The sequence below is a fragment of the Rhinolophus sinicus genome, chromosome 1 (genome assembly GCF_057876585.1).
Source record: "Rhinolophus sinicus isolate RSI-liver-muscle chromosome 1, RSI-T2T, whole genome shotgun sequence".
NCBI classification, from domain to species: domain Eukaryota; kingdom Metazoa; phylum Chordata; class Mammalia; order Chiroptera; family Rhinolophidae; genus Rhinolophus; species Rhinolophus sinicus.
In genome coordinates, this window is record NC_142501.1 from 136,210,220 (window position 1) to 136,237,062 (window position 26,843).

Genomic DNA, 26,843 nt, shown 5'->3' on the forward strand with positions numbered 1-26,843 from the left:
AAAAAAAAAAAAGAAACCTCATTTACCCCTTATAACAACTCAGTGGGATAGGTAAATTATAATCTCCATTTATGAATGATGACATTAAGAACAGGTATTGGATATGAGTTACATGGGTTGATTTGCCTGAAGTTATAAAGCCAAATAAGTGGCAGAGCTAGGAATCGAACTCAAGACAGTTGATTCCAGTCTGTGGTTTTAACCACTGTGCTATATTGCCTCATTTCTACTTCAGAGTACAGAGTTTATTCATTTTAATTCTCTTATCTATTGGTCAAGCAGATCTGGCATTATTTTATTTTATATATTTTTTGCATACAGTTTTACAACTATATAGTTTAGAATGAAGAATAATGCACTTGGGGTTGAGTTTTAGGCCCAGGTATGTTATTAATCTATGTAAACTTTAACCTAATTTCTTAAATCCTCAGTTCTCAAATATGTATAATGAAGGGCTGTTTGTGCCTTATTAAAGATAAAGTAATATTTTGGTTCTTTTTCTGTCATGGGAGCCCTGATCACCAGGCTGTTGATAAATTTCAGAAAACTATTGTTAAGAATATTTAATACCTTACCTGGACTTTATTCATCTCCAGTTTGTTCTTCTCATTGGCGCTCTGGTTTTGTTTGCCAGCTCCCTTTTTCTGAGGGCCTTTTCCAAAGAAGATGTAATTCACAAAGGCATATTCCAGAAGAGCCAGGAACACAAACACAAAGCAACCCATCAGATAAATATCAATCGCTTTGACATACGGAATCTTTGGCAGGGTCTCCCTGAGGTGAGTACTGATGGTCGTCATTGTCAGCACGGTGGTGATTCCTATGAAACAGAAAGGCGCAGTTTAGCTGAACGTGCTTGTTAAGTTGCCCTTTATAAGATGGAGAGGAGATGCCATTCTGTTACTGGGGCTCCAGAATGATGGCAGTAATACGATAAACCACTGGGCAGAAAGGGCAGCCATTTTGAAAGACAAAGCTGCAGACTTCCTCCATGGTCCAAGAATGAATTATAAAATTGGATGCACTGTCAGTGGAGGGTTGAAAGCCATTTAAAAACATTGCACAAAGAAAAAGGAAAAGTAGTTGGAAAGGCCTAATATCAAATGTTCCTCTTCTGTTATATGCCACCTCTTTCTCCTTCCTTCTCTCCCTTATATGGGGATACTTATCCCCACAGCAAAGGCCACTAGCAAACTGAAAGTTGGTGACCATTTTGAAGAAACTTATTTCATTCCATGAATCTATAATACACCCAGGTCATAAAGTCAGTATTACAATTTAAAACAAGAATGGATCATTCATAGTGAGATAACATTAAAACAAGAAACATATAAGAAAGTTTATGATTTGTATCAAGCATTTGATTTATGTATTTCTTAGATATAATATAATCTCGTTGCTTTGGTTTTTCTAATATCACCTCTAAAAGATTTCTTAAAAAAATTCCACTTGGATTTGTTAAAGAAGTTTAAGTCTGTAAGCTCTTAAAAAGAAGATTCTGTTTCATCTTCTTTGTTAGCTATGGCATTCTTAACCATGTAATGTTGGTTTGGCTGCATAATAACGGTTTGGTGTTGCTGGTGGTGATGATGAAATGATAATTGGGAAAAACAAGAAGCGGGAAAGAAGTTGGGATCTCATGTAGGTAGTTTGTGTTGTAATATTAATATCACACATTTGTATGGTATTTTACAGGTTTAAACACTTAGCCATGAATTATCTTATGTGGATATCATAAGAGCTTGCTGTGTACGATGGGGCAAGTATGTTATTCCCAATTTATGCTTGAATAAACAGAAACATGGAGATTAGTTATTTTGCTGTAGATCACCCAGCTAGGGACAAAAAAGCAAGGAGGTGTTAAACAAAGGCATTCAAAATAAAAGCAGAGAGATGAGAAGGTAAAACCTGAAACTTGATGGAGGTCCTTAAAAATGGAAACAGGAAACATGAAATGAATTATTACAGACAAAGGAAAGCTGGCAAAGGGTATAGAAAGTAGAAAAGTAAAAGTAAAAAAGTAAGATTATTGCCAGTAAGATTATTCTAGATAGATTCCCTGATTTGACTATTCATCTTTTAGGAGAAAAGATAAAGTCAGAAGTCAAGACTAGTATACAAAAAGTTAAAATGGTTCAGTTAAGTGATGAATTCAATTGTATTGCACTGATATGAAATGCCTTCATGAGTGGTCTTACCCATTTCTTTGAATAAAATTTTAAATTTCACCGAATATAATTCTAGCTAATATCCTTGCCAGAAACAAACAATTCATTTACAAGTCCACTAATTGCATTTCTGCTCTTACTCTTTGGTTTCAAATTTTTAAGCAAGGTAGGTTAGTAAATGAATGTCTTTTCCAATTAGATAAGTTTTAAAATATCGTAGGTTTTATATTTCAAAGCACAGATTAAGTCAGCATCTTTGTATGCTGATATATCTAATCAAAATATCGTTAGCTTTGAGGATAGAAGTGTAAAGAGAACCACAATTCATGACCTTGATAGTTGTTATCCCTTGCTGTGGACATCATTCAATGTGTTTTCCTTAACTATAGCACATACATACTCATGTTCCTATTCAAATAATATTCGCAGATACACACATATGACATGATAAACTATTTGTTTGCTTTCCTTAGTCTTGGAATGTTCAAAAGTTGATAAGGGGCATCCAGCACTTGACATTGTGAACCTCATGCACTCAGCTATTAGAAATCAGCTGGAGAGATGACAATTAATCTAGGCAGGAAAGGGCATGCTGATCATCTAACCCAGTGCAGTAGTCTCAGGAGAGAAAAGATGTATATATTATCTTAGCCAGAAATTATGCTTTTTTTTTTTTTTTGCATTCTTTGTGTATATATATAAGAATACCCCCGAAATTGATAACTGAAATGGCTCTATGATCAAATAATGAGAAATCCACACATGCTCAGATTGATCAAACAGAACTTATACATTCTAATTTTCCAAGGAACCATTTAAAATTTCAAATAAAGCCTTTCAGCTTGCAGCAATTATTCAACCACAGAAAGATTAATTCTAAATTTTGTTCCCCCAGGAAGGAAACAATTTTTATTTTGTCCTGATCATAGATCATTAACATAACTGATGAATTGTCTGTGCCTTAGTCAAGTGCAATGAGCTCCATTTAAGGGAGACTCAGATCAATATGATTTAACTTTAGTTAATGTTTGAAAGATAGTATTTCCTAAGAATTGACGTAGCTTGTTAATAATCATGACGTTTAGCTTTCTCTAAATCCATTTGAGAATAATGCATGGTAAATGTTCTCCACAGTAAAAAAAGAGGGACTAAAGAGACAATCATCATAAAGTTAGTAAAAATTAGTGTAATGAGATTTAGAAATATACTCTAAGAAGTACATACATAATGTTGAATGTACTCCAAGCCTTTTTTTTTTTTTTTTGGTAAAATGCTAAAGAGATATTACATTGTAAAGCATTCACTCTGTAAGTGCTTACAATTAGATGTTTCATTATCAAGGAGTTTTATGGCAATCTCATTCTTAGGCTTGCTATGTGAGAAGCTCTTGCCTGTAATTCCTAAGATCGGTTTTTTGTTTGATGCTAAATCCCACAGGCTCTCTGCAGTGCTGAGAGTACATTACCTAGTGCAACTCTGGCCGCAGATGCATCATAGTTGATCCAAAAAGACACCCAGGACAGAATTGTAATCAGTGTGGAAGGCATATAGGTTTGCAAAATGAAGTAACCAATGTTTCTCTTTAGACGAAAACTTAGTGACAGTCGTGGATATGCCCCTGAGTTGGAAAAAAAAACCAGAAAAAATGTCAGATCATCATTTGGTTGAAACTATCTTCTTTTTTCCACAGTGACCCACAGTGTTTTGGGGAAACATCCTCACCGGTTGTGAACTCCACCTTCTTGGACACCATCTTGTAGTCAACAATTGAAAACTGAGGAAGCTCAATTTTATTAACTCCAGTGACTGCTCCCTCTCCTCCATTCCAGTAAAACTCAATGTCATCAGTGGTATAGCCATCTGAAACCAAGAAATTCAGCATAGTTAAATAGAATTCAATTGGTCTAAAAATTCATTTCGAAGACTAGGAGCTGAAGGAAAATTCCCAGCAAGTGATGGTAAGATGAAAAGTGCTTTATATTAGAATGGCTTGTAGGTCTCATGATGAGTGCTATTTCTGATGGGTTGGTTGTGGCTACATTGAGAAGATGGATGCATCACGCTTTAGTGGACATAAGCTCTGTGATCGATCATTCAGTGATATGTGGTATCACTGCTGAATGTTTATTCTCCTTGAGTCTATCAATGGACAGATTGGGGGATGGCTAGATTCCAGGTTCCTGGACATTGATTTTCACTATGCATCATTTAACAGCAAACACATAGTTGCTAAAAGGGAAACAGAAAGGGTAAAAAATGGAGTATAATGAAAGACCAAATTTACAGATATCTATTAAATGATTGAGGCATTTAAAAAAATAAATATACATTTTTTTTTAAACCAGGCAAACTTCTATTCATATATTCTGATTATTGCTAATATATAAGGTGACAATCTTTGAGAACTAGATGAATTCTTGACAATAATTTTATATTTTAATACTCGTGAGGGTGAGCTTGAAATCTTTTTCCGTTAGAATTACTAGGGCTTGTTTTTCAAAAGTATAATGTAGTAAACATTATACTGATCTATTTTTGATTAAAGCAAGTACAATCTTTTCAAGAGATAAAAAAAAAATTAAAATTTAGAAGTGAAATGCTAAGACACCATCAACATATCACTGCAAGAATGTAAGAAAATTTAAGCTATTCTTCCTTTTCTTTCTTTTGAGGGAAAAAAAAAAACCTGTCTTAATTTTATTGCTTTAACATTTCTAACTTCTCTTCAAAAAAGCTTTTTAAAAATTCTTATCTCTGAACTCATTGAACTCACTACTGTTTCATATTTGTTACTTTTGCCACTCAATAGAGATTATTATTTTCTGTAGTATATTTTATTTTATTTCTCTTTAAACAAACTCCTTCTAGGTCCAAGAACTTGCCCTCTCTTCATACATTAATCTTTCATATTCAGTAACCATTTTACAATGACCCAACTGTAGACACAGAAATAGAAGATATACACTTTCAGCTATATCTCCCAGTGTCTGAGAAACTGAGCTTCATGGGACTTTCTGGCACATTAGGGATTTTTACCAAATTTGGGTATGGGTCGGTAAAACTGTGATTCTTCACATCTTTTTGAGAATCTGATATAAACTTCTGAATTCAAGATAATGAGAAGCCATAGACTAGGAGCAAGTGTTAGCGACAGACCCATCTGATGAAGGACTGTTATCCAAAATGTACAGAGTTCTTAAAACTCAACAATAAGAAAACAAACTATACTATTAAAAAATGGGTCAAAGACCTTGACAGATACCTCACCAAAGAAGATATACAGATGGCAAATAAGCATATGAAAAATGCTTCACATTATATATTGTCAGAGAAATGCAAATTAAAACAATAATGAGGTACCACTGCACGCCTATTAGTATGGTAAAAATCTGAAACACTGACAACACCAAATGCTGACGAGGATGTGGAGCAACAGGAACTCTCATTCATTGCTGGTGGGAACGCAAACTGCAGCCACTTTGCAGTTTCTTACAAAAATCAAACACACTCTTACCACATGATCCAGTAATTGTGCTCCTTGATATTTACCGAAAAGAGTTGAAAACTTATGTGCACACAAAAACCTGCACATAGCGTAATTCATAATTGCCAAACCTTTGAAGCAACCAAGAGGTCCTTTAGTAGGTGCAGGGATAAGTAAACTGTGGTAATTCAGACAATGGAATATTATTCAGTACTAAAAAGGCGAGCTATCGATCCATGAAAAGACAGTGAAAATTTAGAGGCATATTATTAGGTGAAAGAAGCCACTCTGAAAAGTCTGCATACTGTAGGAGTCTAACCATAGGACATTCCAGAAAAGGTAAAACTATGGAAACAGTAAAATAATCAAAACAAATAAATACATCAAAAAGATAATTGCAGAGTATAATACAGATAAGGGATAATTTTCTTCATATATAAATAGCTTGTACAAACCAAAAAAGAAAAGAACCAAAAACCTAATGACAAAATGGGAAAAGGATATGAACAGACAGCTCATTGAAAGAGGAAAAATGCCCAACCTCAATCATAATAAGAGAAATGTAAATTAAAATTAAAACTATGTCAAGATATCTTTTTTTTTTGCCTTATAACTTGGCAAAAATCCACAAATTGACAATGCATTGTGTTGCTGAGCATCTGGGGAAGCAGATATTCTCATATACTGCTGGTGAGAGAGTAATTTGTTATAACTCATATGGAATACACTTTAGCTTTATCTACCAAAGATATAACTGCATATATCCTTTGACCCAGCAATTCCTATTCTAGAAATTTATCCTATAAATTGAATTGCACAATTGTGAAGAGTGTCTATACAAGATTATCCATCACAGCACTGTTTCTAATAGCAAATATTTGAAGCAACGTAAATGCCCCTCAATAGAGGAATGGTTAACTAAATCATGGCACATCAACGTACTATAATAAAAAGCCAAAAAAATAAAGAATGAGGAAGTTCTTACAGATAATATAAAAATTCTCCAAAATTGTTTTTAATTAAAAAAACAAAATTCAGAACAGTAATGTTTATAATATGCTAATATGTGTCTAAAAACCATGGGAAAAGCAAAAATATATTTGCATGTACTTGTATATGCATAAACAACTCTGGAAGGTCAGGTAAACTAACAACAATTATTTCTTTTGTGGGGGGTCCACGTAGATGGGTGATAGGGATAGAAGGAAAATTTTCACTATATAGTTTTAAAATCTTTTTTTTTTTTTTGATTTTTGAATCACGTAACTATATTAGCAAATCAAAACATTAAATTAAAAACAAGGAAATTCTAGAATCCTGTATGTTTTCTACATGTGAGAAATGAGGTTTCAAATACACATGACCAGTATGAATTAAAAGACATAGAATGGGGTTGACTCAGGAAAAATTTACAAGAGAGACATAGTGGAACACAAATTTCCCCAAATTCTCATCATCCCACAATTTAGGCCCATCAGAGGCAGACTGAATGCACTGCAGCCAAGATTTTAGTAGAGACAAGTCCTGCCTTATTATGCTGTACTTTTTACAGGATTAGATGGACATTTGTATGAATATGTGGCTGTGTGACAATGGAAAGTCCTGGTGGAGCAGGCAGGCTGGTCAGAAAGGCATAGCTTTAGGAAATCAGCAGCTGGGAACAGCCTCTGCTTCTGCCCAGTTAACTCAGACCTGCTGAGTCAGCTTTCTGCCAGGAAGAGGGAAACAAGCCTCCAGGATCATCCAAACCTGTCTCGCCTCAAAACCATAAAAGTGCCTGCCTTTCTATCAAAATCAGGTCAGTTAAAAAAATTCACGGTGTCCATGAGATGGAAACAAACCAATTGTCTTGGGAGGAGAAGTGCTGAGGCCAGATCTGGGGGAAATTTCTCCCAAGGACCTTTTTTATACGCTGAAAAATGCCTCAGCATCATTCATTTAGGAAGATGGCATAAGAAGTAAGCTTTTTCAAAAAGATACATGGAATCAAAATAAGTACAGTTTAGTTTTTAAAAAAATCCTTTAAGGAGCCAAGACAATATATGTCACACTTAAATCTCTCTTCTTGTCTAACTTTGAGTGTGGGTTTTAGAGAGCCTGCTAAATACCCTTTGCTCACCTTTATAGGAGGCTGGTGTGGTATTTCATTTAGGCAGGTTCTTGTTAGGTTCCCCGCATTTCACAAACAAATAGCTGTCTTGTTTCAAGCTAGACTTCATATAATTTTGCTTTTAGTTGGCAACATAGACTATTTGAACTGTAAGCATTTGTTAGGGAAGAAGTTCTTAAACCCAGTTACTCTCTGTGGAGTAACTATTGTGGAGAATATTCATAGATCAAAGCTCGAATATGAACCTTTGCCCTTGTCCCAGTTTGGGGCTGGATTCACCTACAGCTTTTGATCTCCTTACACTTCTGTCATTAGCTTTATGGCCCTGGGTGTCCCATTTCTAGTAGGCAGTTTCCCTGTTCCCTGACAGAACACAGCTTCCCTGTTCGCTTCTATGTGCTGCGCAGGAGAGAGATGGCTTGCTTACTTCCCTTTCCTGAGTGTGCTACGGTAAGATGAGGTCTTTGCTGATTGTCTCCCCTGCTATAAGCCTCTCAGCTTCCTACGTATCCATCAGGACCCCTGCTGAAGCACAGAATACCACCACCTCTAAGCTAGCAAGGCAAATCAATGAAAACTATATTCAATATTCCAGTTAACGTATTTTGAGTGCCTATTGTGTGTCAAGCACTATTCTAGGCACTAAGGATCTACAGTGGGTCAGACTTGGCCCTGCTTTTCAGGATCTCATGATCTGACAGCAGTCTCAGTAAATCATCCCGCTGAGGGAGTTAGAGATGCATTTGCAGAAGATTTGACCAGATGGTTAGAGCAGTCCAGCCTGGCAGAGGGAATAATATGTAAAGTGAATAACATATAAAGGGAATAACATAAAGGTAGGATAATGTCAGGGGGAAACTGATTTACGTCATAAAGTTTACTCAGTAAGGAACATAATTTTAGCAAGAAAACTGAAATTCACCGGGCAAAGTTGAACATATACAAACACTATAACATCCTCAAAGATTGAAGTACACAAAGGCAAAACTAGGCTGAGAAGAATGAAGTGATTAGGTAGCCACGACTGAGTGTAGGAAAAAGTGTAGATGATCCAAGGCAACTGTTCACAGCCTTGATCCCAATTGACTTTCATCAATTCGACAATGTGCTTGTTTTGAACAAAGCACAGAACCATGTTGATGTTTCTGTGGCTTATTTGTCTTTCTCCCACCAGGCTCTGAGTTCCTTGAGGCCAGGGACTGGTTCTCATTCCTTTTTGTATCTGTGTCCAGCCTATGTACCCAGTTCCCATCATTGGTCAATGTCCCCCCAAAAATTTTTATAGACTATTGCATGCTTGCTTCTCATCATCAGGACTCCTGGCTTTGTGTTACCAACCTTAACTTGACAACCAGGCACTAACTATGTACATGTCTCCACTCATTCAATGAATAGACAATAATTGAGTGCTGCCTATTGGCCAGGTGGTGAAACAGTACTGGGATTGTAGTGGAGAATAAAACTGGCATGGTTCTTGTACTCTTGGAGCTTGCAAATGTCCTCTAAAATGTTATACATTTCAACACAAATCTTCTTCTGTAATGGGTACTGTGTGGATTGCCGTCTTTTAGCGTGTGTTCTAATCTCCAGGAAAGATATAAACATTTCCCAGATTTCCTTGCAACTAAGGATGTGAATATGACTTAGATTTTCTGGATTAGATGGAATTACGTGATGTCAGAGGTGGTGCTTGAGACACTCATTTTGTTGGTGCAACTCAGGAATTCTGGTTTTAGCTTTGGAGGTCCTCAAGTCAACATGGTGGTAGGAGCTACCTGAACACCAGCTTCCTGATTGTGGTGCAGCTGACAGTTGCCTCAGAGCTCTAGTCTGCACTGGGATTCCGGGAGTCTTTTCTAGTGGCCCCGCCTAGAGCCTCCAACTTCAGTCTTTTAATTTTGTAAGCACCACTTCTCTATATTAAATCGCTTTCTGCTTATGCTAGCCAAATTAGCTTCGGCTGGCTATTGGCAGCAGAAGCTGGACTGATACACTCTCTTCTAGGGAAGAATTATTTGCTCTAGGTTTGGGATTACTAGAGCTTTGCATTAAAACCTCTGTTGTGGTTTGCGCCAGGCACTGATCTGATGTTTCTGTACCTCGTATCTTGCTTTCTACACACTGCTCTGTACTGCTGGGGCTGGGCTCTCTCTGGCTTCCTGTTAGATGCTGCCCCTCAGAAGAACTGGCTGAAGATTAGAAGTGGAAGAAGGAGGGAAGGCTCTTGTTTCTGGCGCTGGCAATGTGGTGGTGCCGCAGTGGCTTGTGATTGCTGACAGGGCAGTGGGGTGAGTCCAGACTCTCACAGCTGAAGAAGTGGCAGCACCTCTTTTGGCAACTCCACAAACATCTAGAATAGCATCTCTAGTAGGCAGGCAGCGGATTCAGGCTCGTGGGCTCCAGCACAGGCTGTTAGCAGCTTCTGGCGTTTGCTCTTTTAGCACCCTCTGCTCTTCCTCCCTTTTGCTTTTCCAGCCCTTCCTATTTTGTAACCAGTTCTCGCTGTTAAATTCCCTTTGGAAAACCTTGAGTGGTGTCTGCTTTCCTGATGGGATCCTGTCAATTATATAGTACATCTTATAATGCAAATATTTCATCTGTATACATAACTTTGTGTATACCTCTGCCTTTAGTTTCCTCTATTCCTTATTATGTTATGTCTGAAAGCAAGGACCTTTTAAAAATCCTTTTTAAAAAAAATTCCTGATGCCAAGAACAGATTCTGTCTACAGTAAGTATCCTGTGCATATTTTTGAATCAATGAATTAGTGAATACTGTTTGCTGCTTAGAGTTCTAAATTTATTGTCCCAAACCAGTAACCTGATATAGGTAACTAATGTGGTAGCATTCTTGAGCTGGATTTACTCCTGGATTAAGATGATTCTGCTCACAGGGGCCTTACAGGTGGGTCTGGGCACCAAGGAAATGGGAAAAACTGCTTGTTAGTTTTAGGCTTACTGAGTAACTAGGTGATAAGTTACAACCTCAATCTGGTTTTTGAATGATAGGATCCTAGGGATGAAACATGTAAGCAATAAATACAGTTGAGAGTCCAGAGATGGTTTGCAGTTTGAGGTTGAGAGGGAAGAGGGTAGTGGGTGAGCCAAAACAGCACCTCTGATTGTCTCCCACTTCTAAAGAGCAGAGGAACAATTCTATGCCATGGACACTAAAAGACCTGGAATATGGTTATTGATCAATGCAGATTTTCATAGTATTTAATAGTTTATATGGTCAATGGTCTGGGTCTATATATCCAAGCTCACTTGCATTTTGTTTAACTAAAACCAGTTAGGCTTAGTGTTCAAGGCACTGAGATAATTATGGATGATTTGGGAGAAAAAGAATGCTCACTCCATTTCAGGTAGAAGATTGAGTTCTCATGGGAGTAATAATGGCAGCTGGATCCAAGAGAAAGAATAGAGGCCTAGAAATACCTATTATTCAAAGGTTACACAAGAACATTTGCTACAGAGAGAGAACATCAATTTACTCACACCTAAACAACCTATTTACCAAAGGTTTTCCTTTATGAACCAGTGACTTCACACAGTGTCTCAAAGCCCGAACTCTTGGATACTGAGGATGTTGTTTCCTAGCAACAATAACTACATAGAAGCTCTCAGATTTTCCTCTCAGCCCCTGGGGACTTCTTAGTGGTGCAGAAAGTACAGATAAAATTAAGTTGGTGTCAATGGATAAAGATGCATGGAGCTGGTACAAATGCAGAAGTATCTGGATGCTGGTGTTCTTCTTTGCTATTTGAAACACTTTCTTTTGGATGCATTTTCTAATCTGGAAATAAAAATTACTCCCCACTGTGCTCAATAGAGCTAGGAGGCTGGTCTAAGATCGTACTTAATGGGGTTTTAGCTAATGTAGAAATTTAAGCTTTTAATCCATGAGTGAGTGGACCTAAGCAAATGTACTTCCCTTTGTGGAGCAACCGACCATAGCCTCCTCTCAAATTTCATGGTGTGGGACTTGATTGGCTTAGGCTAGTTCCTAAAATGTCCTCACCTTTGCTGTTACTGATGGCCTCAGGGCTAAACAACAACCCAGGTCTAAGACAACTAGTTCATGGCAGCCCCCCGGCCAAATTAATTGCTCTGAAATAGGCTTGTGACCCAAGTTGGTCCATCCGAGACAAACACCAATCTTCTATTCAAAAGTTGGAGAAGAGAAAATTTTCCTCTCTCTTGTAGCTGTTGGACAACAAGAAACACTGAGTGGAGAGTGGCCGGTCCAGTTGTAGGAGCCAATATGTTTGCTTCCTGTTTACATCAGTCATTCCTAGCACCTAACTGAAGTCACACTTGTGATCAGCATTTCAACTGTGGTTAGAAAGTGAACTACTGAAATAAATTTAGTAGTCTGTCACTTCCCATTTCCTCCTCCTCCTACACGAAGGCAGAAATATTAAGAATTATTAATATTTCCGCTCCTGCAGCTGTGCAGGTTCTTCCCGTGAAAAGGTTACTAGATATTTGTAATCATGCATCTCAGCAGCAGATTACAAGGCCAACTGGGTCTAATCCTCCCAGTGGCTCCAAATCTGTTATAACACTTATTCAAAAGCGACTTTGGAGTCCTTCATCACCCATATCTGTATCTTCATGATATTCTAAGAAGCAGCAAGCAAACCAAGGAAGCCAGATTTTTAAACCATCCTCAGAGTATTAAAAAACCTTAAGTACACATCTATGCCGCAATCCACATGTTTAACTTTACCTGACAAACCAGCATTTGAGTGCTCGTTCAATCTCTAGAGATAGCCACCTCACTACTTCCTCAGTCAACTCAAGAGTTAATTAGATTTTAGGTCATTATTAGAAAATATGTCCTTACAATTAGTAAAAATTCACCTTCTTGGAGAGCATTCACCATCCGATTCTTGTCTACTGCCTGTGTTAATAATAGAAGACAAACCCAGTATTTTCTACATGACCGCGCCTCCCATTTTTGAGGACACCTCCCATGATCCCTTTCAGTTTTTCCTTCTCCAGGCTCTGGTCTTTCCCAGGATGTCCACAGTCTACGAAGCTCTTTTCTAATCAGTAGTTTCCAGTTTGCTTATAAGCCCCTTGAAGAGTGGAGTCCCAAACCGAGAGGCGGCCATGTCTACCTCATCTCTTCTGCCTGAGTTCTCTGGCTCCTTTCCCTCTGTTGACTCACCCCCAAGGTTAACCCTGCCTGGGTCACTGAGCCAATCCTGACTGATGTAGGAATTAAGCAGCAGCGTAGTTGGGATTGCATCATGTCCTTCAGATATGGAATCTTAGAGTCCAGACATGTCTTCTGGTTTTTTAAGCATCTCCTGAGGGGTCCCCTTATTTCCAGCCAGATCTAGGACCAAATACACTGGGAAGGACGTCTCAAGGTTCCCCTCACTCCAATTAAGTCTCGGTTTCCCTATGGTTGGTCAATATGTCAATTCTCAGAATGACTTTTCTAGAGTCATGCTCCTTCATATCTGATTGCTGAATACTGCTTAGTCCGTTAATCTGTGCCTACACTAGATCATTCCCCATGTAAAGACTTTTAGACCCTAAGCACTTTTGCTTTTGGAGACACCTTTCCACAGCATATTAAATACATTAAAATGCATTCACATCCCATGTTAAATATAATTTACATCTCACCATAAAAGCATTGGCTTGCTGATGACCTGATAACATAATGTTGTATTAGTTTTAATATTGTAATCTTCTTTATGTATTTTAAAGTCAACAATTGTTTAAGACCCCCGAGAAACCCGTGGTATGTAGACATGTTGCCTCTAGCGCTTGATGGCAAATGGTTTGGCTAGACCCCAGATAACAACAGGGCTTTACTGCACTGCCTAAGATCTCCTTCCAAGTTTCCTTTATTTGGAATATATCCAGTTCCTCTTAAGTTTCCCACTGGTGGGAATCCTACTGCCATCATCAGATCTCCTGACCCAGATTGTGGCTCATTCTGACTTCTGAATTAGCCAGCCATCTGAAATTTCTCAAGATCAAATTTCCTGGGCTGGCCCTGTGGCTCAGGTGGTTAGAGCTCTATACTCCTAACTCCGAAGGCTGCTGGTTCTATTCCCACATGGGCCAGTGGGCTCTCAATCACAAGGTTGCCAGTTCAACTCCTTGAGTCCTTCAAGGGATGGTGGGCTCTGCCCCCTGCAACTAAGATTGAACACGGCACCTTGAGCTGAGCTGCCTCCCAAATGGCTCAGTTGGTTGGAGCGCAGGCTCTCAACCACAAGGTTGCCAGTTTGATTCCTCGACTCCCACAAGGGATGGTAGGCAGCACCCCCTGCAACTAAGATTGAACACGGCACCTTGAGCTGAGCTGCCTCCCAAATGGCTCAGTTGGTTGGAGCGCAGGCTCTCAACCACAAGGTTGCCAGTTTGATTCCTCGACTCCCACAAGGGATGGTAGGCAGCACCCCCTGCAACTAAGATTGAACACGGCACCTTGAGCTGAATTGCCACTGAGCTCCCAAATGGCTCAGTTGGTTGGAGCGCATCCTCTCAACCACAAGGTTGCCGGTTCGACTCCCGCAAGGGGTGGTGGGCTGTGCCCCCTGCAAATAGCAATGGCAACTGGACCTGGAGCTGAGCTGCACCCTGCACAACTAAGACTGAAAGGACAACAACTTGACTTGGGAATAAAAATTAAATTAAATTAAATTAAAAAAAAAATTTCCCACCAGTCTAGACTGTATGCAATAGCTATACCCTTGGGTTGTCCAGGTGCCCGCCCTGATGCTGTCTTAACCTGTTCTCATCTTCTCTACCATTTTTCTGTCTTCACTCAGACACAGTGATTTTTACATGCTTGATGCCAGGTCTTTCCCACTCATCACATTCTTGGTGTAGGTGGCTAGCAGGGATCAGGACTTTTCTTATTCTAGTCACTGGTTGTCTATTAAAGCAGCACAAGTTCAAATTAGCTTTTTGACAGTCACATTAACATTTTTTTTGGACTCAAATATAGGATCTAATATTGTCCCCGTTAAATTTTATCTAATTCAATTTGACTCACTGTTCTAGCCTGTTGAGTTTTTTTTTTTTTTTGATCCTTATTTGCTCACCCGCTTAGTTTCATGTTATCTTCAGATTTGATAAACATGCCTTTTATCATTATTCTCTTGATTGATGCAAATGCGGAATGGCAGAGACAAAGACAGAACCCTGTAACACTCTTTGTAGTATCCCCGTAGGTTGGTTTCAAACATCTTTAGTCAGCATTTGGCAGGGAGGCACCATCATTTATCCATTTAACATCTGCCTAACTGCTTTAGCCTGTATCTCTGTATTTATCATATTTTCCTGAGTCACTGATTTTGCAATCCTACCAAAGAAGAAAGTGAGCTCCATTTTGTTGCGTGTTTAGAGAAATCAAGCTGCCTCCACAGATTACTGATTCCCCTGCTATGGGATCCAGGGCTAGAATCTTGCCCAGATTCAATCTCATCAGCTTAATTGTCTTAGAATTTACCATTCACACCTTCTGGAAAAATGGGATGGTAGATTCCCTTCTATCAACACCAATAACCGTTTGTACTAATTGAAGTCTATAGGCTCATGATAATCACTTTTCTTTTAATACATGCTAATGGAGCTATAATGCATTAATTTATGTAGGGGCATTGTTTTAGGGAAATTATTGGTCACTGGTAAGAACCGTGTTGCTTGATGGCCAAAATCAGTGGTGGAGTAAAAGATAATCACACCTGGAAATGCTAAAATCTTATTATTGAAGTTCATCTTATATGTTTATTACCAGTTACATTTTCTGAAAACAGCCACCAGCCATCTACATTTTATTTGTCTTAATAGTCAAAGGAGAAGAGAATTTATGTCTCAGAAAAAAATCCTTATCCATCTCTTTCCACTTTATATTAATAATCATGGAGTAGATTTTTCGGGGATATTTGTGGTCAAATTTTCTCTTATAGTCTTGAAGCCCTTTTATACTGTCTATTCACTTAATGAACATCTGAACTGCTGGTACTCTCCCTCCTTAAAAAAATGAATAACTTGGGCAAAAGATGGAAATAAATTGTGACTGTTAAATCTTGTTCCTAAGGTCTTCCAAGATCTACACCTTTCTCCAAAAGAGGAATTTCACAGTACTACAACCAAATAAAACATGTACCCTTTACAAAGTTTGGTGAGAAATCTCTGTCCCAAAGCTGAGAGAGACTTTTGCTTAATATTGTTATCGTGGGATGGAGAGGGCCTCGCTTGTCCAAATCACTTCCAATGAGGTCTTGGAATTACTGTGATCGAATGTCATTTCTGCCAGTAATTTCTGCACCAGATAAAAAGGAAGATCAAACCCTTCTCCACTCTGAAACCATTATTTGGTTGTTGGCAAAGTCCTTTTTGCCTGTATTCCCTAAACAGTGGAGAGACCACTCAACTTGAACACATGAACAAAGAATTAACTCCATAAGCAGAGAATCTAATCTAGTGTGTCAATATCAGAATGTCATTTAAGATTGTTTTAAAATCCAATTTAAGACCTCATCTATTTGGCATCCTTAAAGGTGTGTATCATTGTATTATTTAAAAGAATAAAAAAATCAGGCCTCATCTAGAGAAGAGTCACCTCTGATTTTGATAAGCACCTAATATGTCACATGTGGTTTTTATTCTCTAACATGTAAATACCTTTGAGGATAAATAAGATCATGAACAAGTAAAGCAGAAACCAAGGCAATTATCCAGCTAATTCAAATGCAGTATTATTTTAACCTTACTGCTCTGGCAATGTTATTATTGGCCTGAAACCATGGAGTAATAGTTTAGATGATAACCCCAGTTATCTAATTTAATTTTCATGACCACATTATATCTGAAATGTGAAAAATGATTCAGAATATCTTTATGGTATTTTTATCAGAAGAGTCATGCACATTTCAGTTTTATTGCTTGTGAATCCACCTCTGAGTGGTTACTGAGTTTTGTTTTGTTTTATTTAAGTTTTTTTCCTTTCCTTTTTTGGGTGGAGGGTCAATGAGATATTTTCAATGAGATATTCTGATGATAAGAAATAATTTGTCAATAAAACACATTTTAGGGGACTGCATTAATAATTTTTGAAAAGAAACACCCACAAAACCAGTCATAGTAAAACATTTACAATATGCTTTAAGAGAAAAAAGCAAAAAAGTATATGTGCATGCGTACATATAACCAATAATATATATGAAAATAGTTAATAGTGACTGTCTCTGAATGTCAGGATTATAGGTGATTTTTTTATTCCAAATATTTTATGTGGTGAACATGTAATGCTTTTAAAGATAAAACCCCAGTGGTGAACACACAATACAATATATACATGATGTATTGTAGAAATATACACTTGACACCCCAATAAGTTATTTTTATGTTTTAAAATTGCCCAAATGTATTTTGGAAGAGTCAACTTCAAACCTGTGAAAATTATTTAAATAACCTGTAGAGGGCACTCAAGACCTTCCAGATTCACAGGCAGAAACGATACAGTCTTAAAATTGTATTCCTTTCAGTTGCAGGAGTTTTAGATTTTTCGTGACTATTTTAGCTCTGGATCACTGATTCTCACAAGGTTTTACTTTAAAATTTATTTATGTTAAATGACACTGGAACAATTGTGATTAACATACCTTATCACAAATTCAGATTTTCAGCTAAAAATGCCTGTTCATATTTAAATATATACAACTCTAATTGATTACTAAAGTAACTATAAAAAATAACCAGTTTTGTTATATTTAATGCTTAAATTATAATCTTTTCACTAACATCTTGAAAAGGCTGTCTATGCTCTTTTAATTATGTGCAGTATGTGATACAGATTCTCAGTTATGATTATGCAGCTGGTAGCAATAAAACACACTAAATTAAAAATCACCATTCTTTTCAGGTCAGTTTATTTTCAATTTTTATTCACTTATTTGCCTAGTTCCTGATTTTTAAAAAAAAATTATTGGAGTGACAATTGTTAGTAAAATTACATGGATTTCAGGTGTACAATTCTGTATTACATCATCTATAAATCCCATTGTGTGTTCACCACCCAGAGTCAGTTCTCCTTCCATCACCATATATTTGATCCCCCTTACTCTCATGTCCCACCCCCCCCCTTTTTTTTTTAGGTATAATGTCTCTGATTCACTCACACTCAGATGACATTTATTGAGCCCTAACAATTCATTTTCTAAACCTGGTTCCTTCCCTATTTGTGGATACAGAATTATGTAGTCCTTGCCTTGGGTTTTCACAGATGTATTGCACACAATCTAATAATCATATAAAAGCAAGCTCTTGTATTACAAAAAGGTGGATGTTATTTCCCAACAAGATAGATTTCTCTGGCAATTCTCAACCATCTTCAAATATCTCAGGTTTTTGGGCTTCCTTCTATGATCAGGTTGAATAGTCTTAGCAAATATGGCTTCATCTTTTGTGGCTCACAAACTAGTATACGGTCTTGTATAATTTCTTGGCCTTTGAAAGCCACGTGAACATAGTGTCATAGAGCTGACAGTTCCCAGCTGTTTGTATCTATAGCGTATCTGCACTCATTCCCAAGTCCTGAATTGGTGTCACAAAGGTTACTGTGGTCGGCATGTTGGGTACATTAATATCTGTGTTTTAAAAATTGCATTGTGTCTGGGCATGACAAAAAAAGAACAACTATCCAATTATTACTGGTTTTGTTGGAATTGATTTTTCACTCCGTGTAATTTGGCAGTTACATTGATGAAACATGTGCCTTGCTGCCATTTTATTTATGTTGAGGGCTTTATTTATGATGTCCATGAAATCGGGAGACAAACATAAATTTATCTTTGAAGTTGCTTGGTATAGAAGTTTGGGAACAGCAGTTACAAAAGGGCATTTGCTCTCTAGTTATTGCCTGATCTCTAGTTATTGCCCTCTATCAGGCCGGGGAAGAAAGACAGTGATTATAATTTTCATTTTTCAGAGGGGGAAAATGAAAATATAGATTCTCATGACCTGATTGGGAAAAGCCGAATACGTCCAAGTTTCTATCTGTGGAAATGGGTCTAATAATCTGTGCTATCTGACTCATAGGGAAGATTAAAAAAGGTTGTTTTGCAAAGTTACAGCTACAGAGTGTTTCCTAGAAGCACTCTCTCATCAAAATACTTAGAAGAATTAGATAGGTATCACATATTACTTCAGGATGGGTCTATAGCAGTGGCTCTCAGCTGAGGGTGGTTTTCCCTACCCAGGAAAATTTTGGCAACATCTGGAGACATTTTTGGTCACCACAACTTGTGAATACTTGCTACTAGTATCTAGTGGGTAGAGGCCAGGGGTAATGCTAAACGTCCTACAGTTATCGGGACGGCAGTATTTCACGAGAATATCCAGCCCCAAATGTCAATAGTGCTGAGGTTGAGAAACCCCTGCCAATCGCTATAGAATGCTGTGGCCAATAGATAGGTTTATATTGAAACTGTTTGTATTAGTGATATGACAAGCAGTTTGTAATGATACCTAGATCTCATTCTAAGCAGAGAGAACTTTCGGGAAAGGAAGCTACAGAATGTTCTATGATCAAATTGTAAATGAATTTTTTCATTTATAATACTAAGGCCTCATCCCCTAGACATTATGGCCTAGATACAAAATGTTTTATGATCAAATTGTAAAGAATTTTTTCATTTATAATACTAGGGCCTCATCCCCTAGACATTATGGCCTAGACAAGAAGATTGTGGTCACACTACTGGAGGTGGATATAGGGGAAAGGGGCCTTTGGGGAACCTGAATAATAAGCATGAAAAATGTCTGGCTCTTTGGTTTAAAAGATGCTGGCCAGAAAGTCAGATAGAAGGATATCTACACATGCAAACTTTCAAAATTCTCTTTGTCCTGAACTCCCACACACATGCACTTGTTAAAGACAGTTCAAAGAAGGTAAGGGCGGTGAGTAAGAAAGGTAGAGAGCCCTGTGTTGGCCTTTACCCTTTCAAGCTGGGTTCTGGGGCTGGGGTACGAGGCTAGATCACCTCTTAAAGTTTTGGATAGCAACAGAGACTGCACCTTATGCCGAAGGCAAACATGACTGGAAGAGAAGGCTTTCCATTCTACTATTTGGGAGAACAGGCAGTATGCTCTTCTTTAAGGCTGCGGAGTGTCAGAGACAATTCTGCCTGAGTTTTTTGTGGGTTCATAATAGTGAGGGAAGATTTCAGAAGGTCTCTGTTTGTGGACTTGCACTGGGAGGGAACCCGTGGTCCTCTAAGAGATCTCAGGGTTAACTCATTGGAAGAATGCCCCAGGCACAGGGATCAGACAAAGACCGAGTTAAGTCTTGGGCACGTTGCTAGTGCTAGAGAGTTGAATGGGAGCTGAGTCAGCACCCACAGAATGTCCAGTCACCACTGGAATGAGACCCGATTTCACCTGTGCTGAGCCCCAGACAAGACAAGTTACCGCTGAGGTAACATGAGGCCAGTCAGAGGCCCAGGACCCAACAGACTGAGCATGAGAGGTGGACACCCCCTCCCTACCCCCTTGGACTGACATATCTGTAAGCACCTCCAGAGCTTAGAATCAACCCCTGGGGGAGGAGTGTCACAACTGAAGTATGAATTGATTAAGGAATATGTCCTCTGTTCTCCCAATCACATTTACCCTGGTGCCCTCTGAGCTCACTGTCAATGCCAGGGTTAAGAGCAGGAAGATAAAAACAATCCTGTTGTTACTGTGTTTACATCTGGAGTGCCTGAGAAATTAATTGCTGAATTTAAGAGTGTATTTGGAAGTTATTAGATTGAGCCATATAGTCTAACATTAAATTAAATTGTAGAAAATAAAGAATGCATTTCAATACATTTTAGTTTGTAGCCTAAAATTTCCCCCCATTTTAGCTGTATCTGTGAGGAAAAAGGACAGCGATCGTGACGTCTAGCCTCATACCCAATCGCCACAGACTATCCAAGGGCCATATTAGAATTCTATCAAGAAGACATGCAGTTAGATTAAAACAACATGGTTGGGGATTTAAGAGTAGATTGAACTACTTTTCCTCCCCAAAGAATCTCCATTTTGATCTTTTTCAATTCTATAGATGGGTGCTCAATTTCCAGAAGTTTATGCTACTAAAACATGGATTTTTAAATAAAATAATACTGTTATTATTTTCAGATTTTGCAGAGATAATCTGGTGTAAGCCATATACGGCTGACCAAAGAAGGAAAGATAATTGTGGCTGGCTATTTATCTAGATTGGTTTGGAGGAGCCACTTCCGGTTATTAATCTTCATTTCAAAAGGAAGATTTTTGGCTAGGTTACTTTTCTAGAGCATAGAGCAGTCAGCAGTTCCTGAGAATTCTTTGAGATGTTTCATATAAATATTTGTCCTTGAAACCCTACTTCTTGGTTAGTTCTTCCCTGTTGAAGATTACCTTTTACTAAAAGGTACTACTTGGCAGACAGCTGTGTTGACATCTAGTTTGTTGTTCCATATAGTGAGTCCTGTAATTCTGAGGCAAGTAATATATATTACCACAAGAAAGTCCAGAGAAATAATATAAAAATATGTGTAGCAAGTTAGAAATTCTGCTTTAGAATATGCCCTGGAAATAAATAGTAGTGATTAAATAAAGACCCTTTATCAAAATCATCCATGTCCTCTGTGATCTTAAAATAGTTGTCATTGATTCAATGCCATTTGTGGGTCAGGTCTAGCCCCAGACATTTTACATACATGACCACATCATTCAATCTTTACAACAGCCATTTAGAGAGAAATTATTATTTCTATTATAAGGATTAGGAAACTGAGATTTAGAAAGTTTAAGGAACATTGTTATAAACTTTGTTAGTCTGTTTCCAAAATCTTTCTTCCCCACCACACTGCTTAGTTTCATACGAATTAATGTATATTACTAGTTTATACTTTTAGTTTCCTACTATAGAAAGAATTACTCTATACCCTATTAGGTTAAACCATCTGAAAACGCTGATATTTGATCTTTTTTTGGACCTAAAAGAGCAATTTTACCCGGGTAATCTTAATACCGTGTGCTGTGGCTCAGCCCAGTTACAATCGTGGATTTGGTCACTATGGGAGTCTACAGACTGGTTTTGATCTGCTGTGCTGTCTCCATCTCAGATTGCATTGCTAACCTGTAATCTTAAATAGAATGAGGTATTTGAACAGCTATGAATAAGTCATTTTGAATCCATCACCCCAGGAGAAATGATCTCAAAGCAGTTCTGGGGTGTTGAAGAGAAACAGACAGGGATCCAAAACCTGGATTCTGGTCTCAGCTCTGCCACCTACTGCTTGTGACCTTTGGTAAGTTGTAGACACTCTGAGTCTCAGCAGCCTCCTCTGTGAAATGAGGCTAATCATAACTACTTCACAGAGCTGTGAGGATGAAATAATTTAAAAATTGATCGCCCGCTTACTATGCCCAGGCATAGTAAGCTTTTGGTACAAACAGATCCTTAAAATCTTTCCTCTGTCTTTATCATGAAAGAGCTCATTGTCTTAATAGAGATATGAGAAATAAATAAATACAATATGATGTTAAAAGTGCTAAAATAACAGAATGTACAAAATGCAATGAGAGCAGCACGTAAGAATTTTTAACTCATCTACTGGAGCAAAATCTCAAGAGAATAAAACTCATGCATCTTGTTTATACTCTAATAAGCCCTTACTAAATATTGGTTAAATGAATGGATTATTCATAGAGGTGAGGATTAAAACTTTACTTTCTTTGCCTCTTCCATTTCCTCACTGCCCTCTCACTGCTCAAATCATGCAGCCTAGTTTGTGTCTCTACTCCTCTCATGAACTTCTTTCTGCAATTTCTCCTCCTCCTCCTCTTCCTCCTCCTTCCAATTCAACAAAGAAGAAAAACATATTCCCTGTGTGATTTTAAACTGGCAAGGCTAGGAAATATTTCAAATGCACAGCAAAGGAAACAAACAAGTGATAGAGTGAAAAGGCAACCTACAGGATGTGAGAAAATATTTGCAAACCATATATCTAATAAGGGATGGTACCCCCAAAATACAAGGAACTCATGCAATTCTATAGCAAAAAGCCAAATAACCCAATTGAAAAATAGGCAAAGGACCTGAATGCATAGTTTCCCAAAGAAGACATATGGATGGACAACAGGTACATGGAAAGGTGTTCAACATCAGGGAAATGCAAGTCAAAATCATAATGAGATATCACCTCATACCTGTTAGAATGGCTATTATAAAAAAGACAAAAGGTAAGTGTTGGTGAGAATGTGGAAATAAGGAAACCCGAATGCACTGTTGGTGGGAATGCAAGCTGTTACAGCCATGAGGAAAACAGTACGGAGATTCTTCAAAAAATTATAAAAGGGAAATACCTTATGACCCAGCAATCTTACTTCTGGGTATATATCTGAAGGAAGGGAAATCAGAATCTTGAAGCGACATTAGCACTCTCATGATCATTGAAGCATTATTCACAGTAAGCAAGACACAGAAACAACCTAAATGTCTGTCCATGTTTGAATGGATAAAGAAACTATAGTATATATATAATGAAATAGTGTTCAGATTTTAAAAAGAAGGGAATCCTGCCATTTTTGACAACATGGGTGAAACTGGAGGACATTATACTAAATGATATAAGTCAGACACAAAAGATAAATATTGCATGGTCTTATTTATATGTGAAATCAATGGCTTCTTAAGTGCCAAGTCGCTGGGCCCTTTTTAGTCTATTACCTGATTTCTTAGTTGTGTTATTGCCAATTACTTTCTCTCATAAACCCTCACTTCCTTTCATTTTGTTTTTTAAATGACATTTCTGGGTTCTTTCCTTATCTATCTCGGACAGTTTCTAGTCCTCTTTTTGGGGTTTTCTCTCAAATCAAAAACTCTAATGTTCCTTAGAGAACATCTTACTCTTCTTGGATAGTTCTTCCAACTATTGGTTTTAAGTTCTGACGATGACTCCTAATTCTTATTTCCAGGATATAATTCTCTTTTAAGAGTTAGACTTTACATTTCCAACAATCTACCTGTCATCCTCAAATGTAAATTCCTTCAGCACATACAACTCAAAATGCTCAAAAATGGGAGTCATCAACTCATGTGCCAAACCTTTTGTCCCTGTCCTGGTTCCCTCATGCTCCCATTACACAGCGCCACCATTGACCTCATCACTAGTGGGAGGCATCCTTGACCCCTCTTCTTCCTCACTGACTGTGAATGGTATTACTGATACTTGGTTTTCCTTCCATTCCTAGTCATGTGGAGGCTCACGTTCCCCAGATTGCTTGCAATTGTTCAGGGCCTCTGTGACTAATTCTGGTCAGTGGGCTGTAACCACAAGTGACAGGTGTTACTTCAGACCAAAATCCGTGTCTGAATCTCTGTGCTCTTTTCCCTTTCTGGAACCACCCAAGAAGCTCTCTTGTTTTAGATGGTGCTGCTGTAAGACTAGAGAGTCTTCATCACCTGGGTCCGTGAGTGATTCTGTGGAGAAGAATCTCTCCCCCACATCCACATATGATAGACGGTTAGTATAAACCTTTGTTGTGGTAAGCCACTGAGATTTGGGTGTGTGTTTCTGACTGAAGCATGATGTAACTCTCCCACTGACATATTTACTTCATCTAACACATAAAAGCTTCTTTTAAATTTCCCTTTTTTCCAAGAACAAGACAAACAAATGAGAAACAGAAACTCATAGCACAGACAATAGTTTAGTGGTTACCAGAGGGTAAGGGGGGTGGGGGGTGGGAGATGAGGGTAAGGGGGATCAAATATATGGTGATGGAAGGAGAACTGACTCTGGGGGATGAACACACAATAGGATTTATAGATGATGTAATACAGAATTGTACACCTGAAATCCATGTAATTTTACTAACAATTGTCACCCCAATAAATTTAATAAAATAAAATTAAAAAAAAAAGAAAGAAAATCAAACTGAACAGAGAAAAAAAAATTCCCTTTTTCCTGTCTCTGTTATCTTCTATTCATGTTTGTTTTTCTGGATTGCTTCCACAGCCTCCTAGCTGAGTTCCCGAAATACTCAAATTTTTACCCTTTCAAATTCCTCTTCTACACGTCTCCCAGCATGTTTAATTTAAAATACAAATATGACAATGCCACTCCCAGCTTGAATCTTTTAATGATCCCTCATTACCTGTAACAGTAATTTTTAAACTTCATTTCCTTGAATGGTTCATTGCTGTTCTGGAAAAAATATATCCCTAAAAGACTAATGTCCCCAGGTTCAAAAAGACTGTGCAGTGATGCAGACAGTCTTGGAGGTTTACAAGTACACATCAGTAGAATGTAAAATCGTATTGTATTGTAATCATGTCTTTATGTGTCTGTATTGTATTGTAATTATGTCTTTCTGTGTCTGTCTCTATATTAGATTGTGAACTTGATGTCAGATGCCAAACTATACTTACCCAGTGTCTTGCACACTGTTTTCACAATGCTGCTTGTGAGCCTGATGGAAACATTAAATAACGTATCTTAATGAGCACTTTTACAAGTCACAGCTCAAGGCTTCACAAGGTTGATTTTGTCCCTATTCTAGAGATGAGGAACTTTAGCCTTAATGAGCAATTTGCCTTAAAACCACATGACATATTAAGAGGCAGAGCTGGATCTTGAACCCAGGTATGTCTCTTAAGACTGTGATCTGTGTATGTAGACAAATGTACTGCTCGGTCATTGAATCTGTGATGTACCCAATGAGTTGGTAATGTGGGAGTAAAATTCATGCAAGTGTGACTTTCCCTTTGTCCCCTAATTGGTGATGGAATCCAAAACTGGAGTAAAGGAAATACAAAGTACCTCACATTCTGAAAATAACCACAAACAGGTGGGACTACAGGTTATACTGAGAGGCAGCAGATACTCATTTTCAATCACTATTCCGACACCAGCCCAAATAAAAAGAATGGAAAGAAGAAGAAAGAAAAGGGGATATGGAGAAAGATGAAGAAAAGAGGAAAGGACTGATTGAGAAAATTGTCAAGGTGTTGAGCTGTCAGCTAGTGGAGAATGTTACAGCTTTCTCTTCACCAATTCCAGGGCAGAAAAGGGCTAACCACTTAAAGATCGGGAATACCTGCAAGAAGGGGTCACTTTGCACCTCCTTCCTGTAGTGATTGTTTCCTTCAGCACAGACTTGCTGTTATGCCCCTGTGCCTGCAGGAAAAGGCATGAGAGTGCTAGAAAGAAAGAGCGACAACAGGAGAGAAGGCTGCCCTCCAGTATTTAGCAAGATTAAGTTTCCAGTGGTTCAAGTGGACCATCTAAGAGGGCTGCCGGCAGAGCACGTGGGCCCAGCAGAAAGAGGTTTGGTGATTCTGTGGGTTAGGATGTGTGTGTAGTGGGGTGTTAGTGGGATGGTGGTAATTGATTATGGTAGTTGTTTGTCTTCGTATCAGGGAACTGCATAGTGAGGAAGCCCCGTTCCTCCTCAGAACTCACTCCTAAACCTAACGAGAGAGGCAGTCTTTGGATGCCTGCCATTCAGAGGGCATGTGTGGTCAGACAAGGCTAGCTGAAGAGGCATTGGCATCTGACACAGACTGCAGTCACTCAGCCATTTCCTTCCTGTTTGCACATTTCTCCTTCCAGTATCTAGTCCCGGAGAAGAAGGCAGTGTCACAGCACAGACCTCACCCCTTTTCCACCAACTGCAATTCCTTGAGCTACAGGATGATGGGTGGAAAACACTGGAATTTTAAACAGGACTGAGTTTTGTTGGTAAATAACTGAAAGTGGACAGAGAGTTACGGAACTGGCTTGAGATGCAAGCAGAGGAAAAAGAGATTCATCAGCACATTGGGGGCCAGGATTGGAGAAAAAATAAAACTTCTCCCTGTTTGTCCAACAAATTCTGACTGTTTATTTAAGCAGTGACCCAAACAGACTGTTAAAGTGATAACCTCATTTGCTTCACGCAAAGTGAATTTAATTCAGTTGGTAAAATGTGGAAGAAAATTTTGTCTACTCCTTAGGGGAACGTCTGAAAACTCACTCTTGTCCACTCTAATGATCCACTTATAAGCAGTGTGATGGTGTCCCTGGGA

General features: G+C 38.3%; 1 protein-coding gene across 2 annotated transcripts in view; it reads right to left on the minus strand.

Annotated features, from left to right (window-relative positions):
- GABRB1 (gamma-aminobutyric acid type A receptor subunit beta1) overlaps positions 1-26,843 on the minus strand; it is a 359,339-nt gene that overhangs the window by 20,846 nt on the left and 311,650 nt on the right. For both annotated transcript variants that reach the window (XR_002138112.3, XM_019741042.3), the window contains exons 6-8: positions 3,891-4,028; positions 3,634-3,786; positions 576-820 (exon numbers count right to left, since the gene is read on the minus strand). Coding sequence is in view for 1 of the 2 variants with exons in the window: in XM_019741042.3 (XP_019596601.1) it covers positions 576-820; positions 3,634-3,786; positions 3,891-4,028 (536 nt within the window). In the remaining variant the exon portion in view is untranslated. The remainder of the gene's footprint in view (positions 1-575; positions 821-3,633; positions 3,787-3,890; positions 4,029-26,843) is intronic.